This window comes from Solenopsis invicta, chromosome 3 (assembly GCF_016802725.1).
Source record: "Solenopsis invicta isolate M01_SB chromosome 3, UNIL_Sinv_3.0, whole genome shotgun sequence".
Classification (NCBI taxonomy): Eukaryota; Metazoa; Arthropoda; class Insecta; order Hymenoptera; family Formicidae; genus Solenopsis; species Solenopsis invicta.
This window is the reverse complement of record NC_052666.1, coordinates 15,095,117-15,114,496: the sequence shown is the minus strand read 5'-3', so window position 1 is coordinate 15,114,496 and position 19,380 is coordinate 15,095,117. Positions and strand designations below refer to the sequence as shown.

Genomic DNA, 19,380 nt, shown 5'->3' with positions numbered 1-19,380 from the left:
TGTCTAAAATGCCAGGTAAAACTGTATAGAATTTCTACCGTTTTCCTTGCGGTTATAAGAGATTCTAATTGCAAGGCCTATTCTCATAGGCCACCTCTTGCCAAATTAGTTTTCTACCTTATACCTGTTTCTATGCGGTTTTCACAAAGTTGTTACATATTTTCGGTTACTTCACATTCAACTTTTTATGTGGATATATTCGTATTTCTAGTAAACTCAAAATTTATGCGAATCTATCTTGATCAGCAATTCCAGCACAGAAAGCTACAGGTTTCTATACGCATTAAGTACCATGTAAAAATCTGTTCGGTATGATGCGAATTTTGTAATGATTTTAATCAAGTTCAAGAACATTCTTATAGCTAGTATAATTCTATTGGGGTTTACTTGGAAATCTTTATTCCTTTATTCTATACGGATATCACAATGAAAAAATTATAAGCGGTTTAACTTATTTTTCTCCAAAAATATAATAAAATCTGTGTCCAAATTTATCAGTAATTTCATGAAAAGCCACATAAAAATCTACTCCGTATAACGTGGAATTCCATAATTTTTAAAGCTCCTGAGTAGTCAATCAAGAACTCTGCGTTGATGATGTATGTAGTATCATAGAAAGAATTAGAACTAATAAGTATGAAAAGTGATATAATGAAATTTTGTCTTACATTTCATTTCGTTATTATATGTTTCATTATGAAAATGTGACTTGTCTCGTATTTGTAAAATTTGTAAAGATGGGCCGCAAGTAAAGTTATCTTTAAATTTTATACGTAAAAATGTCTTTTTTTACTCCTTTTAACAGCTGTCCGTGTTTTCCTATCTGAATAAGCTTCACTTCACGCGCTATTAACTGATTGTTAGGAAAGGAAAGGAGAATTAAGGCCCAGTTTTACAATTTTATTTAAATGATATTATTTTATCTAAATTTGTTTTACAAATGGCACGTAAGAAACTTTTACGTGTGATTTCTCACTTATGATGTCACGATTTCAATATGGCGGTGACTATTCAGGAGATTCAAAAACATTTTTAAAGCTAATATAATTCTATTGGATTTTATCTGGAAATCCTTGTTTCTTCATTTTATGCGTATATCACAGTGAAAAAAAATATAAGTGGTTTACGCTTTCTCCAAAAATATAATACAAAAATCCTTATTTAATATTCGGTAAACAACAAAGATAATATCTCTGATGTTTCTGAACACAGCCTAGATGTATCTGTTAACGCTGCATTTTTATTATATGTTTATGAAATTTATTATTATGATAATGAGGGAATAAAAAGAAATATCTAATAATAATATAGTTAATATTAACATTTATTTTAATAAGTAAAATGAGAAAATTACAGAAAAATAATACAGATGTTTCAATGTTTACTTTTCGTGTTTTAAAATGTATAATATGAATATATAAAGTAAATATACATAAAATGCATGATGTGAAAAGAAATACGTATTCTTTTATTCTTTATCTGAAATAAACCTAAGAAACAAATAACAAAGATGAAATTAATTTCAGTATAAATTTATTTATTATACTTATTATTTATTATATGAAAAAGCAAATGTTCCTTTTGTGAAAAACGTATAGTTTTTAGTCAGTAGACATAGTCTGCTTAGCGAAATTTCAATTATTAATATTGAATTATTACACGTAATACTTTTTATTTACCAGCTAAAATTCGCAATTTCTTATAAAATCCAATTTTGCGGGAATTTTGTAATAGAACCGCATAGAATTTCGACTTTCCAATCCACGTGTTACAAGTAGCATCACATAAGAAATTTGCACAAGTACGCATAAGGAAAAGATAGTTTTAGAAAAACCGCATTAGAGTATTGCATTCAAAAGTTTACACGGTTGAATGCAGTTATTGAAACGAATTCCTTGTTAAACCCGCGTAAGTTACAGTTCTTATTAATTCTGCGTATTACAGGAAATTTGTAATTCCAAATAAAACCTAATAGACAATTGAGGTAAAATTCCGAGTAAAAACGTTTGTAATTTACTTGACACAGAAATATTTATACAACTGCACAGAAATCATATGTAAATACACGAAAAACCTTATATTAATGATAGTAATTCCTTATAAAAACGTATAAAAAATAGTTCGAATAAGGATAAATGCGAAATTACTGTTTCAAAAACAGACTCATTCCGCATAGAATTTTTTTCTGTGCGATTTTACCTGGCATTTTTAGCAGGGATGAATATATACAATATTTATTTTAAATATATATCCTACAAGATAATATTTTGTTCACAGGTAACGACGAACGTAAATAGCGAATATAGATGTAATAAAAAATCAAATAACATTACAACCATGAAAACAACAAATAAAAATAATCTCAGCAATAATTTCTCAGAAGAGACAATAACTATACTACAGAAATTTAATGCATCCTTAGATAAAAACGTTTCCAGTGATTTTGTCGTAACTAATGAACGCGACGCAGATCAAAAAGATTCCAATGAAGCAATAGCTGATGTTCCACTTGCAAATGTACCATCTATGAAGCAATTAAAAGATTTTGAGAGCAGCGAGTCGATTGATTCTGTCGAGCAGTCCGAACATACACTTTTAGAACTGTGTATTCAACCCGGTATAAAATCCGAAGGTAATATCATTTTCAACCAAAGTAACGCAGATAACATTAAATCGCAGCTGAAGTTATACAACAAACAAATAGACTGTATAAAAGGAAGAAATAATGATAAAACCGAGATTGACGGTAACATGAGCGGAAAACTGGAAACAACCTTCGAAATTGTGAGAACCTCAGACATTCTACATCGCGACAGCGCGGAGAAACATATAAAAGAAGAAACGTATAGACGGCAGAGAGATCCCGATGCTATGATTGCTTCGTTAGACCGATTAACGGCAACTCTGGTTCAGCAAACCGAAGCGATACGTGAACGAGACTCCGGTGTGATGAAGCAGAGTCTGACGTGCGATACATGGAACGAGGATTCACCCAATGACGTTTCCTTCCCCAGTATCAGCATAAGTGCGCCATTGATCGCTTCGTTCAACAGCGACGCACTGGATGATCAGCGTACCACTATATCGGAGAATAACGAGCAAACCAACATGTCAGAGTCGAAGATAATCCAACGTGAGGCTATCAAGCTAGCGGAGGCGGTGGATGCAGAGTCGAACAATCACAATGAGCTCGAAACAACAAGTCTGACGTCTATCGATCTCGAGGCGATCAAACCGCCGTCCTCGATGGGAAGTTTACTTTCATTGACTACGAGTTACACTGATACCGCTGACAACACCGAAACGTTCGTTAATAGGGACAGGTGTCATTCCACGTCGCTACCACCAATGAGAAGTGCCAACGATCTTCGTAACGTGCGGAAGAAGTCCCTACCGGTCGGTATGGTGGCCAAGCGAGCGCTCGGCCAAGGTCAGAACCACACGACTAGCTTGGAAAATTTACTGAATGAATGTACCAACTCGCATTTGGAGAATGTTAAGCCACCATCGATGATGGATGAACTACCGGATGTGGGTGACATGGAAAACAGCATGCTGAGTGTGGCTAGTATCACGTCGGAAATTGCGGATTCAAAAGAGCACGATTCGCATAGTTTGACCGGTAACGACTTGGCAGTGTTCGAAATGCTGAAACCGGTTGCCAACGTGCTGTCCATGACGTGTATGCGTTACGTTGAGGGCATGCAAAACAGCGCGAGCAACAGCCTGAGCGAATGTCTGGAGAATATTAACCCACCATCCTTGTTCAATGAGGTGACTGAGATGGACGAGTCCACGATGGAGGCAACTCCCGACACTATGTGTAGTGACACTCTGTGCACAGACATGGAGCTCCATACCGAGGCGATACATTCGATCGTGGCAGAGGTGATTGACGAGATGGACAATGATACCGATGAGGCAACCACGCCGATTTCGTCCGAGTATTGTGTTAGTAGTTCGGCGGAATCAACGCCAAAAAGGCGGTCGCATTCGAGAAACTATCTGACTCCGAAGCAAAAGCGAAACTTAGCGAAAGAGAGATACAAAACATATACCATTGCCGCAGAGATCGTTAAGAAGGAAAAGGAGGAACGCCGGAGGCAAGACAGCAATGTCAATGACGTAAGTAACCGAATTCCACGCGGAAAATGTTCTTCCTTTTCGAAACTAACGCCGAAGCAACGTAGACAAGAAAATAGAGCAAGATTCCAAACGCAAGTGCTGGAGAATCCCTTTTCGGATTTGAACGCAGCTCAAATTAAGGAGGAAGCACCGCATAAGATGACTGTTGAAAATGCTGTTGAGAAAGAGAAAACCACGTCTCCTGTCAAATCCTCGATCCCTACGTTCACCAGGTTGCCGGTATGCAAAGCATTGAGGAGGAAACATGGGAATTCGCAGGAAAACAAGGAAAGGTATCGCACGAGGATACTGGACGCTTCAGAGACCGTGTTCAAGGAGATTGAATGCAATCCTGCTTCGAGTATCGACATGACAGAAGAGAGGCAAGGATCAAGCTCGCAGAGAAAGATTCAGAGCATGCTAGAACAGAATACCATCACCATGTTGAAGACTTTAAATGAGTCAGGTAGAGCTATTGATTCGACTGGAGATAACACTTTGCGATGTGAAACCGTTATTTTAACGTCGAATGATCCCGAGTCAGATCGCAATATAAAAATGCGTTTCGTGAATGGACTTTCAAAGAAACTGATAAATACACAATATGTTAATGATACCCAGACTCCTATGGCAAACGTTGACAATGAGGAATTGGAAGGTGAGCACGTAGAAATCGCTTATCTGAGTTTGGCGAATCCAGTCGATTTAGTTGATTCAGACAGCGATGAGAAGTCCAATTGCGCTGATGAAACACAGGAACCCAAAGAGACAAAAAGACCACGGATAATCAAACCGGGAGTACCGGGTCGAGATCCAAGTGTGGATTCTAATGGGACGGATAAATCCGAATCGGAGAGCCCGAAGGCTATTCGAGGACGAAGAAAAGCGCTCTATTCTAATCCGATAACGCGAAAGCCGACTCCGCAGTCCTCACCTTTAAAGCAAATAAATCCTATCAGCGGAATACCAATAGGTCGCAGTAACACTTCTCCCATTGTTAGAGCTACTAGAGCGACCACCTTACGGCAGAATAACTATAGTACGATGGTTACCACGAAAGACTCTCCGAAGTCTAACACGAGCCCCAAAAGGATTTCGCCTTCTTTAGACACGGAAAAGATGCGAAATTTAACCCTATCCAAGAGGGCCTCCGTGCCTCAAAAAGGATCTACATTAACCTTTACAAAATCCACAAAGAGACACAGTACACCCCTGGCTTGCTCATCGAATCAGAATGACAGCAGACCATCGGAAGTCCCAATCAAACTGTTAGAGCGTCAAGGAACTTTTACAAAAGATGAGCCAGAGATGGAAAATGCCCCGACAGTGCATTCCGCATCCTCCTCTCCGATAAAAACGAGAATCGCTAAGCCGGTTAGAGGCGCTTCGTCAAAAATATATCCGGCAGCAGGAAAATTCAAGATCTCTGTGAAGGCGCATCATGAGTATCAGCCAAAAGTGACGCTAGTTAATAGCTCCGAAAAAATACATTCGCCTAAAGGGTTATTAATGGCGAAGAAAATGTCATCTGGAAAAATAGGCGTGCCAACAAAAGTCCTTAACAGTAACGCGCTTCAAAATGACAAGATCGAGCCACTAGGACAACAATCTAACAGCAACTCTAATTCATCTATGGGCGTGCAAAATCGTAAATTGGCGAAAGAGGCAACAAGCAAAATCGCGAATCTTTGGAAGAAGGTCGAGGAAAGCAAGAATAAGCAGCGTTTCGAGAAGCCGGACACCAGGCAATGGATAAGACCTATTAATAGCGCTACCGAGGTGGACGCCGCAACCAACGTTGTCAACGATCCGCCGGTATATAAACTGTTTCGCAGTTCCACGTTCGAGGGAATTTGTCAGGACAACAGTGACGACAAGATGTCGCCATCCAAATCCAAATTCAACCAACCACCGGTTTCAAGTGCACAGATTGGACCTGGCGGTCCCAAATATAGAAATTCGTGCGATTTGACGGGCATGAGTGCCCATGAGACGCCGTGCAAGATCCCGGTAAAATCCTCTGAGACGTACAAACGAGAAATCAAGCAATTGGGTGACATCCTGGTGACCATGAGGAAGCAATCAGGCACCGATTTCGCGGCAGACGCGGACCCTACCAAGAGAATATCCAGACTCGGTTCCTTTATTCGCGTAGCAGACCCAACAACGGCAGCGGCGGAAAACAGTGACAGCGGCAGCGTACGAATGTTAGCTTCAGCGATCATATCGCCCTACAATTACAATCCGAAACCAAACATTTCAACGGTGCAAGCGGCCAAAATTAAATCGGATGAGGATCAGGATAAGTTCGAGGCAGTGGATTGCCATGCGGAAATCACTACGGGATCCGCTCGGATAACGACAGTGTAGAGGGACGAATCTCTCAAACAAAGCGCGAATAAGTTCTGTAATCGCCTTCTCTTTGTTCCTGGCTAGTCATTGTGTATATTTGCTTACTCTGTCCGCACATATTTGTTACATGTGATACACAGATAGATTATTTTAATCATTTTCTTGTCTCATGTGCCGTGTGTACTTTCAACTTTATCAAGAATATAAAACTCATACAGCACAGAACATTCCAACGTTTCTGCAATATTGCTGAAGTGTTGCTACAATATTGCTAAAATGTTATATTGTATTCTGTGCTGTAGAATAGTTATGATAATAATCCCTTATACAGCACAAAATATATTCTAGTAATATTGCAGCAATTTTACAATGTTAGGTGTGTTTTTTAAAATCATTGATCAATCACATTTATGTGCAAATGCAACTTTATTCTGTAAAAACTACATTTGTATAATGCGATTGATTAATCGATGAATTTAAAAACTTGCCTGTTTTTACAAAATTACTGGAATGTTTCAATGTTGTTAGTATGAGATGTTATATATATATATATATATATATATATATATATATATTTACACACATACATACATACTATATAGTACTCTGTATCGTATGAGCCGTAATCTCGTACGCATCGCGATGCCAACTTCTTCAATAATGATAAAATGTGAAATATCAATAGAAAATCTCAAGACCATTCTTGTCCACTTTATCTGTTGTATATATACATGACGATATAAAATAATTCCGAAGTTGAAAGAAGAGAGAGAACCAGTTCGAAAATTCATAATATGTAGCGATTATTCTGATTGGTTATTTATTCAATTTTGTATGTGTATGTGTGTGTGTGTGTGTGTGCGTGTGTACACACACACACACACACACACAGGGTGAGTCTTAATGGTTGTTTCCACGTTTTACCATAAGAGATAACTTACCGACTGCATTCATAAAATTTACTATAAATAAACGTTTATTAAATTTTAAGAGTGCATTCGATGAGTCACCTCTTATAATAAAACGTGGGGATAACCATTAAAATTCACCCTGTATGTATATCGGTACATGAAAGTGAAGGATGTAGAAAGTTTTAATAGCATGTATTTAAACCTACGATGTGTAGCACGACGTGCTGATGATACATTGTTAGTGATAAATCTGCGTATTCGAGGATGAAAAATCAGAGAAAGAAGGACGAGGCTTAGTGTTTCATTTCCTTCATGTTAACGGATTAATACCATCTCTTGTAAACGGATGCAAAGTCTATTTACTTTTTGAAGACTGATAAGTAAGGCGATAAAGATCTGGAGTAAACGCCTTCGATCAAAAATTGTAACGAGGAAGTACCATTTGTATTGACCATGAACGTAGTGCGGTCTAAGTAATTTACAAAAAAAATGGTATACAATAACGGCAATTTTGTATTATTTTGAGTTTCTAGTCTACAAGTCGTGTATCGTCTATTTTCATCACATGTTACATATATAGGATGTTTGGTAATAGGTGAAAAAAATCAAAGAATAATTCTAGATTATAAAATAAAAAAATAAGATTAACAAAATTGCGATTAAGGCTTTGTTTTTTAATTATAAATGTTTATTGCTGCTTTAAACACATTTTATATAAATATTTAAATATTTATAAAAAAAGCCTTAATTGTAATTTTGTTATATTCTTTATTTTCATCTTATTATCGAGAAATATCCTTTAAATTTTCTATCATCTATTGCCGAACATTATGTGTTATTAACACTCGTTCTGTTACATTAATATCGATCTTCTTTAGAAATAAATATATTACTAAAGAGGTGTACGGATCAATGAAATCACATAGATCTGAGATCGAAATGTTATATATGTAATTATTATTTAATATTCTGTCTTTCATTGAAAACTTCAATATATTGCAAGTTTTTTTAATTTTAATTTTATTTTTAATTTTATATCGTTACTCTTTTCTTATATTCTTTATGTATAGATTATTTCATATCAACTTTTCTTTTGCGTGGAAACTATATCGTCATCCAATTCTCGTCGGAAGATTATTTGAAAGATGAACATAACACGTAACTCAAAAAGTTTGTAGCATGTTATACATGGCTCTACTATTGATAAATCCATATGATTTTTAGGAAGTGCAAACCTTCAAACGTTACGTGCCAAAATTTCATGACAATCTGACGTTTAGTTTACAATTTACAGTGGTTTTAGTGCTGCTACTTTTGTAATTTTTAAAACAATGGAAAAATCTGAATTTTGTGTGTTGATAAAGCATTGCTTTTTAATGGGAAAAAATACCGTTCAAGCAAAGCAATGGCTTGACAAATACTTGACAAATACTTCCCATTAAAATGCAATGCTTTATCAACACACAAAATTCAGATTTTTCCATTGTTTTGAAAATTACAAAAGTAGCGTCACTAAAACCACTGTAAGTTGTGAACTAAACGTCAGATTGTCATGAAATTTTGGCACGTAACGTTTGAAGGTTTATACTTCCTAAAAATCATATGGATTTGTCAATAGTGGCGCCATGTATATGTCATCCTACGAACTTACTGAGTTACGTGTTAAATTTAATATATTTACTTCAATTTTAATTTAATCGAAAAGCCTTTTGTGAATTTTACCCTGTTCCAGTTCAAGTTAATTAGATTTAACTCCGCTAACTTGGAATCATATCAGGGTATCTTTATGTGTTGTTCCTTAAAAAATGTTAGTCTGTACATCACAGATATGTTTATAATTTCTTTTTCACGCCATTTTAACTCCGCTCTAAGTTTTAAGAATAATAATAACTTATTACATATTGCATTACATATTTTCTTATATTTTTTCAATTTTTCAGATATTTATATGGTTGTATATTATTATTTGCAGTACAATAAAATTTATATAGCTAAGAATATTTCCTCTGCCCCGTCTTTCTCATAATCTAAACTTGAAAGGAATCATTGGTTGTTAACAATTAATAAACGGAATAAAAGGTGTAGCAGATAAAAAATTTTTATTGATTCTTTGTGCGCAATTATTTATCATAAGTAGGACATTCAAATAAATTAATAGACTTATCCTCGGATACTGACGCAATTATGTTATTTCGCTGTGGATTATACTTGACCGACCATACCTATTATTAAAAAATTGCATCTATTAAAATCTTAAAAAACTACAATGAATAAAACTGAAAATTACTTTAAATTTAAGAGACACACTTGATCCTTATGTTCACGAAATGTATGCAGACACTGTCTCTGCGCTAGTTCCCAGATCTTGACCGTATGGTCAGAGCTGCTCGATGCAAATTGCTGTCCGTCTGGTGAGAAGGCCACGCCAAGTACCCAAGAAGCATGACCCGACATTGTTCCCGCTAAATTTGCATCTTTACTGAAATAAAAAAAAAAAAAAAAAGATTGAATTAAGAGAATGCTACAGTTATCTTGTTTTACCGATTAAACACGATTTTTTTTCTATTTGTATTTATAGATTTAAAAATCCTTTTTCATGATTAAGGCTCTTGACTTCTAAGTTGAAAACTCGTTGAAAACGCGTTAATGGTGGCGATGTAATATCGCAGAAAAAGTTACAATAGCGTGAAACGTGATATGTTAACGATGAAATTTGGCCTTGTATGTCAACTCATTATGTGTTTCATTGCGAAAATGTGAATTATCTCATATTTATCAAAAATGGGCCGCAAGTAAAGTTTCTTTGAATTTTATACATAACATATTTTTCACTCATTTCAACAGCTGTCCGTGTGTTTTCCTGTCCGAATAGGCTTCACTTTACATGTTTATTATAACTATTTATTAAATGTTAGATGGAAAAAAAGATAATCGAGATCCGTTTTTAAGTGTTTTAAAGCGATCTCATTATTCTGTTTTATCCAAATTCTCTTTATTTATAAATGCCACGGCTGAAACTTTTACGTGTTATTTCTCGCTTATGACCTCCTTCTTCTTCTATTAAGCCTATGGATTTCTCTTGTCGAGCCACAGTACCAGGTTTTAATTTAAAGCTTCGTTGCTGGAACTCTGGCTAGGCACTCCAATCGCTTCATTCACTTTTTCCTTTCTTTTTCATGACTTCAATATAGTCGCGCGAAAAGTCAGGAGCCTTAAAGCAGAAAGAGCGGCCATCTTGGTCTTTTTCGTGGGACTATCAAAATCTCCGCACACTACCGCCAATATATCCATTCTCGAAATTGATACTACATAGCATATCTATTTTATAACATTGCTGATAAAAATAGTTTAAATCAATACTAAAACCATGTGATGGGGATATAATTTTTGCCCCCACAATTTTAAAAATGTATTGGTGGTAGTATACAAAGATTTTGACGGTTCTATGAAAAAGTCTGAGATGGCCGCTTTCAGATTTCTCCCTAAAGTATAGGGACAAATGTAACTCAAGCCTTGTTAACTTTATATCAAAAACAAAAAATTTAAGAATTTTGATTAAAAAAAATACTCTTTACAAGATGTATTCATTGGACAAAATACTCGGACACGGATTATTTTTCGATGTAGATTTATATATGAAAGAAGATAAAGTTTATAACAATTCAACTGTGTCTTCCCCTTGTTGGTTAAAAGTTGCGTTAAGTTTAACATAAGAGAACATTCACGTTTTTGAGTTTCAAAAAAATCTATTTTTTTTACATTTGTATAATTTAAGAGAAAAGATTAAAGGTAAAAGACATGTTTTTATTCACGTATAAACTGTTTCCAAAATTTTTTATGCTTTTTCTCAAAATAACATCTTTCAAAACTGTTTCCACGATACTGATTTAATTTTAATCTAATTGACTCAAAATTTTTAGGAAATATTTATAACATGTTTCTTTTTCGTCTGACTTACAATCAAAATAAGAATTATAATTTTTCGATATTCATCCGACAAGAAAATCTAAAAAAAAAAGTGAAAAGATCAATTTATTTTTTCAAAATTTTAGTTTTTGCAAAATTTATTTTTGTAATTTTGTTATTGGAGCGAACTACATTTGTATAGACTAAGAATTTCTTTTACTTTTTTGTTTCAGATAATTTATGCATCTTGAATGGCAACAGTAAGCTGATTTCTTTAACATGCCCATAAATTTGTAGATAACTTTTTTCAAAAAATCAATAAAGGAAAAAAATACAAACATTGAAGTAAAAGCAAGAATACCCCCTATGTTAGATTAAAAATTAACACTTTGGAAAGTATTATTACATTAAATTATTTTTAAAATTAGATTACACTAAATAGCAAAATAATTACAATATGATGAGAAAATAAATTTAATACTTTATTTGTAAATTAAATTTATATGAGGCAACAAAGAAATAACTTTATCTAAAATGAAAAAAAATTCAAGAGTGTAAACGAGCTCGAGAGCCGCGCTGGCTGTTGAACACAATAGTTAAAACAAGTAGGTAAATTTGTGTATACGTTTCGACCTTTAATAATACAGTTTTCTTCAGTATAAACAAGTATCAATTCTGTGGAAAGTCTGTAGAACAATAACATCCATTGACTGTCAGTTATAGGTTAACAAAAGAAAATCGAGACCTCTTACAAACGTGCCATGGCACATGTTTCGGAAACTTAGGCATGGTGAACTATAGATTCCGAAAAACTGTGTCTTACAAATAATCATGTCACGGTTTGAAATAACACAGAAAATAGTATAAGACTATTGTATCATGTCTGTTTAAAGACGACTGTCCCCAGTCGTAAAGACCCAATTGTCTTTAAACAGACATGATACGACATACTATTTTCTGTGTTATTTTAAACCGTGACATGACTATTTGTAAGACAGTTTTTCAGAATTTACAGTTCACCATGCCTAAGTTTCCGAAACATGTGTTACGGAACGTTTCTGAGAGGTCTTGATTTTCTTTTGTTAATCTATAACTGACAGTCAATAGATGTTATTGTTCTACGGACTTTCCACAGAATTGATACTTGTTTGTACTGAAGAAGACCGTATTATTAAAGGTCGAAACGTATACACGAATTTATCTACTTGTTTTGATTATTGCGTTCAACACCCAGCGCAGCTGTCGAGCTCGTTTATACTCTTTCAATTTTTGTATTTGAGCCCTTCTCACATTATTTTTTAAAACGAAAAAAAAATGTTTTTTTTTTTAACGGGAATGTATTTTCTTTTTTTTACAATTTTTCCTTTCACATAAGTCAATATTTAACAGAAAAAAAGTTAATAAATTCATGGATTTTAAACATTTGACGTTACAGAAAATAGTTTATTTGAAATTAACTAAATTAAAAATTATTTACTTTTAATTTTATTATTTAACATTTTAATTAGTTACTACCCAACCCTGGTGACGTGTATTTACAACCTTTAATTTACTTACACATCGTATAGTTTCATATGTCCATCATCAGATGCTGTAAGAAGCAACTGAGAGTCAGGAGAAAAACATAAAGATCTGATTGGCATCGCGTGACCTATAATACATATTTGATAATAGAAAATTTTTATATCTTACAAGGAAGACTCGCTAAATAAAATAATATTTTATACTTATTAAAAGAAATAAAAACATCAGGATTAGCGGCTTATTGTTAGTAGCAGATGCTTTACGTCGCTACGTACACGCACCGGCAGAAATGGTGTCTCTCCGCGCTGACGCTCGGCTGCTGCACACACGCAAGCTACGCGAGTGTGTTTCGAGGCAGCGCGGCGGAGGTCGGGGTGCCGGCAGAAAGTAGTGGGGGGCGTTTCGATACCGCATCTTTCTTGCTCGATGCTGGATCGAGAGAGAAGACACGAATCGAAGCGCTCAAGAAACTGCCAGAAATGGTATCCCTTGCGCTGCCTTGCGCCTATACGGGCGGTATACGGGATACCGTGGTTAGTCGCGCGCTGTTGTAATTTTTAATTGCATAAAGAAATTTACTCAGATACGAAGATTCGTTTGAAAAATAATGTAAATAGAATTACGATTTTTAATAATAAATTAAAATTATGTCATCATGGCAATACAGCACTTACACGAAAAGAAAAATTTTCATCTAAGCAAATTATGTCTGTTTGAGATCATAAATTCTTCCAAGAAGATTTTATATCGTTGTTTATATATGAAACAATAAATTGTTGAGTTGACATTAATTTTTTTCTGTGCAGTAATAAATTAAAATTATGTCATCACGGCAATATATTTTAGCTTCAATTTGTGAGACTATTACTTTACATAAAGACATAATTTTAATTAATTAATGAATGTAAATCTCTTTAATTACTTATTAAAATAATCTGTATTAGAAAATAATTTTAATTTGATTAATTTATAGATATGTTAACATTATCGGACAAGCCAGTTTACTTTGTAATTGAGGTAAAACAATACTCTGAAAGAAGACCCGAATGAATGTCTGATTCTGATTTTTTTTTTTAATTTCGTACAGTAATTTGCAACGTCAAAATATGGAGAAGTCTGTCACTTCTCCGAGTATTGTTTTACCTGAATTACAAAGTAAACTAGCTTGTCCGATAACGTTAACACATCTATAAATTAATCAAATTAAAATTATTTTCTAATACAGATTATTTTAATAAGTAATTAAAAAGATTTACATTCATTAATTAATTAAAATTATGTCTTTACGTAAAGTAATAGTCTCACCAATTGAAGCTAAAATATATTGCCGTGATGACGTAATTTTAATTTATTACTGTACAGAAAAAAATTAATGTCAACTCAACAATTTATTGTTTCATATATAAGCAACAATATAAAATCTTCTTGGAAGAATTTATGATCTTAAACAGACATAATTTGCTTAGATGAAGAAAATTTTTCTCTTCGTGTAAGTGCTGTATTGCCGTAATGACATAATTTTAATTTATTATTAAAAATCGTAATTCTATTTACATTATTTTTCAAACAAATCTTCGTATCCGAGTAAATTTCTTTATGCAATTAAAAATTACAACAGCGCGTGACCAACCGCGGTATCCCGTATACCGTATACCGCCCGTATAGGCGCAAGGAATACCATTTCTGGCAGTTTCTTAAGCGCCTCAATTCTTCTCTCTCGATCCAGCATCGAGCGAGGGAGATGCGGTATCGAAACGCCCCCCACTACTTTCTGCCGGCACCCCGACCTCCGCCGCACTGCCTCGAAACACGTACGTGCGCGCCTCGCGTAGCTCGCGTGTGCGCAGCAGCCGAACGTCAGCGCGGAGAGACACCATTTCTGCCGGTGCGTGTACCGTTTCGGAATGATCTTATCACACTAATTTATAATCAATACTAAAATCTTTTTTGTTAATTATTGTTGAATGACGGGCCTAATAGTTTACATTTGAACAGGTCCGTTCGCGTATGTTACTCGTATATACTCTAAAGTTAGACTATTATATAGTGCTGTGAGAAAGGCTTCTGCACAGAGTCCAAAATATAACATGAAACACATCAATTTTCAACTTTAAAAACTTTGAGTTAACCAAAAGTACTCCTATTTGCCTTGTTATACAGGGTGGCCATAAAGTTCTGGGACGGTAAAATATCTCGAAAACTAAGCATTTTAGGAAAAAATGGTTTAGACAAAAGTTGTAGGGTTTCAAAAGATCTATTTACTGATATAATTAGTTTGATCTTGGATGGAATCGCCAAGGTCAGATCGAAATCACATTAACTTTTTTAAATAAAACACCCTATTTTTTATTTCAGAATCTAATAGCTAGTATCAAGATCTTTCCAAAATAATACAAGAAAGTTTATTTTCGTTGAGTACTTTCCCAGTTATGAGGCTTGAAAACTATAGTGTACTGTAACTTTCAAGCGTCACAACTCGGCAAGTATTTAACAAAAATAAACTTTTTTGTAGTGTTTTAGAAAAGTCTCGTAATAAGTTACAAGAATATGCAATAAAAGATATAATGTTAGAGTATCGGTAGTTCCCTAATTAAAGGGTATCGGTACTTTCCTAACATTCTATATTTTTTATTGCATATTCTTGTAACTTATTTCGAGACTTTTCTAAAACACTACAAGAAAGTTTATTTTTGTTAAATACTTGTCGAGTTGTGACGCTTAAAAGTTACAGTACACTATAGTTTTCAAGCCTTATAACTTAAAAAGTACTCAGACAAAAATAAACTTTCTTGTATTGTTTTGGAAAGATCTTGACACTAGCTATTAGATTCTGAAATAAAAAATAGAGTGTTCTATTTAAAAAAGTTAATGTGATTTCGATCTGACCTTGGCGATTCCATCCAAGATCAAACTAATTATATCAGTAAATAGATCTTTTGAAACCCTACAACTTTTGTCGGAAACATTTTTTTCTAAAATGTTTAGTTTTCGAGATATTTTATCGTCCCGAAACTTTATGGCCACCCTGTATAATTATACTTTTTAATAGGAACGACAATAATAATTTTTTTGAAAGTATGACTCTTTAGCTTTAAAATGCCATATTGTAAAATCTTTAAAAATGTTTTGGTGCAAAGATAGAATTTTTTTTAAAGAAAAAGGATTTTTGAACAATTTTTCATTTTCGTTTAATGGTTTTTTCTTTATAACTTCACGATAAATCATTTTTCGGCAATGCTAATTTTGCAGTGACATCTGAAATTCTGAACTTTCATTTGGAAAAAAAAATGATTGAAAAATATTGATTTGAACCAAAGTTACAGCTTCTCAAAGTAGAAAGTCTTCCAAATCAGAAAATATGTAAATTTTCCGGATCGGTGTTTTTAATGGTCAACTAGAACAATCGGATTCCTCACCTCAAAATTGTAAGAAATAATGCTTGTTTAATTTTTCCCGACCACAGTAAAAACAGGTTTTTTTTGTAACATTTTCCTTTTTGCTCATCCAATTGGCAAAAGCAACAAATTTTCCAATTTAAAAATGTTTAAATTTTAAAAAACCAATTTGAAATATATATTTTAGAAACATTTCTATAGCAACATTTTATATCATAAGATTTTACAAACAAAATTTTTTGTTATAAAATTTCATATGACATTTTGCAGAATCCTTTCAAAAGTATTGTATATAAAATGTGAAAGATTGAAATCTTTCTAAAAACTTTCCTCAACAATGCTATATACAGGGTGCACCAGTAGAATCCGCACAATTTTCAAATTAAAATTTTCGCCATATAATAACTTGTGAGCCGGCAACCAAATAACATTCAAGTAAACCTTATCCATTGGGAACAAAAACATAACTTTGTCATGGCCGAGCTAGTTAAGCAGTGTCCAGAATATAACCGGAGAGCCGTGCTTGTTAAAAATCTTCGCGCTAAGCGTACCATATCCGAAATAATAAAGTTCTCCGATTACCCGAAATCGACGATATTATTCATCGCTATACGGCTTCCAAAAAGTCCGAAGAAGGTTCTTAGACGGCCATTTAGTGCAGAATCGGGTCTTCGAAAACATGAGCATGTGTCGGAGTAAGGAATTTTGGCCCGCTAATAGCTCGGACTTTATCCGCTGGATTATTTCGTGTGCAGCGTGTTTAAGGAACACTCCAACAAGACTCGACATCCTAACGTTGCATCGCTGAAAACCACTATTGAGGCATCGTTCGCGAGTATGGTGAAGGAATTTTTGACAAAGGCATGCGTGCGTTTCCGGCCCAAAATTGAAGCGGTTATCGAAGTAGAAGGGGGTTATATAGAATAAGATTGTTTTTTAGGTATGCCTTAACCCAAACATAAAAATATTTTTCATACGATTATTTTTTATTAAAATAAGTGATTCTGAAAACTCACAATGGATTTGTCCGGATTTTACTGGTGCACCCTGTATATTAAAAATCAAAGATATTTTAAGAAGATGCTAAAGTAGTACGAATTACCAATATTATCAAATTAGTGCAAATGTTCAAATTGGCAGAATCGTAAAATCCTTTTATAGAATTGAAATACGCGTAAAAAAGAAATAAATGGTACTACATTTTACAAGAAAATCGAATAAAACATTAAAAATTCACACGTACAGCTATCATCTTGAGATCAACTTTATCTTAATATAAAAGTTGTGGTTTATACATACAAAATAAGTCGTTTACGCTGTTTGGAAAACACTAACAAATAATGGTGATCGTGTGAAATTATGAATATCTAACCAAAAAGATGTTCCCTGATTAACTTTATACGTATACGTTTAGATTACCGAAAATGAGCTATGGTAAACAGAGCAGTATTTGTGTCAACAATAAATGACCTAAGATCTTTAGATGACGTTAAAATCGAAAAGCAAGAACAGATATATTCACGAGTGCACTAGACAAAGAGCTAGCTGACTTCTCGCTTGGTCTTAGAGCTATTTCCTTCGCTTCGCACGCTTCAAGAACGTGCCGCTTGACTGTCGTGAAAAAAAATCTGTATTACCGATATCAAAGAAGTTCGGCCTTAGCTTTAGCATCCCCTTAACACCAAATAGAATAGAATTTTATTTCTTTGTTCGAATCTGAATCGAACCGAATCAGCAAAATCAAATCAAATCGAATTAAATCGAATAGTTGAAACATAACTTTGAATTAATAAGATAATTATGGTTACATTAAATTTTAATATTAATAATTAGGGCACTCTTTGTCAAGCGGATCACCGACCATTTCAAAATTGTATTCAACGTAGAAAAATTGCTTTGCACACATATGTAATTGCAAACAAACTATCGAAAGTCATGTGAACACTTGAAAAAATTCAAAATGGTAGATCCAATAATGGAGATGAAGTTGGTTTTAAGTGCGTGCGTGTGCGTGTATGTGTGCGAGTGCGTATGCGTGTTAGGATTATAAATGTATTAAATTTTAAAAAATTAAAATAGTGAAACAAACATGACAGACATAAAAGTACAAAGTAGAGGAATTGAAAAACTTTGCACTTTACAGAGTTGAGATTATCTATTTATATTATATTCACAGAGAAAAACCAAACTGTTTGAACAAAAACTTGTCCGTTCTCGCATAGACTTCACCTGCAGGATGGCTTCTTTCTCATTTACTTCTTTTTATTTTTTGTTTACTTCATTTGTTTTTTTTTAATTTTTTGTTTTTTATTTCTAATCTACTTGCTTTATTTTTATTCATATTCTAACTAACGCAATTACACTTTCTAACTGTGCTAAATAACATTTCATTCATATTGAGATATTATTTTACAATGAACCAATACATAAAAAAATTGCATTTAAAAAAAACGGTTCACAGATGTAAAACCTGTCTCCAAAATTTCAAGTAGACACGCTTTTACAATCCTCCCAAACGGAGACTAGCTAATAAAAATATACTCATGAAGAACTTACCAAAATTGCGTAAAAAATTTTTAATTACTTTAGTATTCATAACCACATACAAATATGAATAAAAATAAAGCAAATAAAAAATTAAAAACAGAAAAAAACAAAAAAATTTTAATAAAAAATTAAAAAACAAAAAGATTAAAAAACAAAAAAGAAAAGTAATGCAGACTTTATACATGTTGGATTGACAGTCCAAACCCTGTAAAATGTAGAGAACTTTTTAATTCCTGTACTTTGTACTTTTATGTCCACCATGCTGGTCCGCCATTTTAAATTTCTAAAATTTAACATATTTGTAATTTCAACAGAAACTTAAAACCAACTTTAAAGTAAATCCAACGAGTACTGAAATCGTTTATTCTTTTATTGCCACATTTTTCCGTTTCATGTCAACTAACATTACACTCGCCATTTTGAATTTTTCAAATGTTTACACGGCTTTTGATAGTTTATACCTGTAACTACATTTGTGTGTAGTAAGGCGGTTTTTCCATGTCGGATATAATTTTAGAACAGTCAGTGGTCCATTTGACAAAAAAAGTTTCAATTATATCAAAATATATAAAAGATATTATTTCTTATTCAATATTATGTAATAATCATTTTAAATAAAA

At 33.6% G+C, this 19,380-nt stretch overlaps 2 protein-coding genes across 2 annotated transcripts in view; one reads left to right on the top strand and one right to left on the bottom strand.

The window, feature by feature from the left end:
* Positions 1–9,686, top strand: part of LOC105197114 — a 51,546-nt gene extending 41,860 nt beyond the window's left edge. The window contains exon 10 of the mRNA XM_039447615.1: positions 2,278–9,686. Within this exon, the coding sequence (XP_039303549.1) occupies positions 2,278–6,495 (4,218 nt within the window). The 3' untranslated portion in view covers positions 6,496–9,686. The remainder of the gene's footprint in view (positions 1–2,277) is intronic.
* The window catches only part of LOC105197115 (WD repeat-containing protein 61), a 22,576-nt gene continuing 12,666 nt past the window's right edge, over positions 9,471–19,380 (bottom strand). The window contains exons 6-8 of the mRNA XM_026140429.2: positions 12,852–12,945; positions 9,696–9,867; positions 9,471–9,610 (exon numbers count right to left, since the gene is read on the bottom strand). Of these exons, the coding sequence (XP_025996214.1) occupies positions 9,509–9,610; positions 9,696–9,867; positions 12,852–12,945 (368 nt within the window). The 3' untranslated portion in view covers positions 9,471–9,508. The remainder of the gene's footprint in view (positions 9,611–9,695; positions 9,868–12,851; positions 12,946–19,380) is intronic.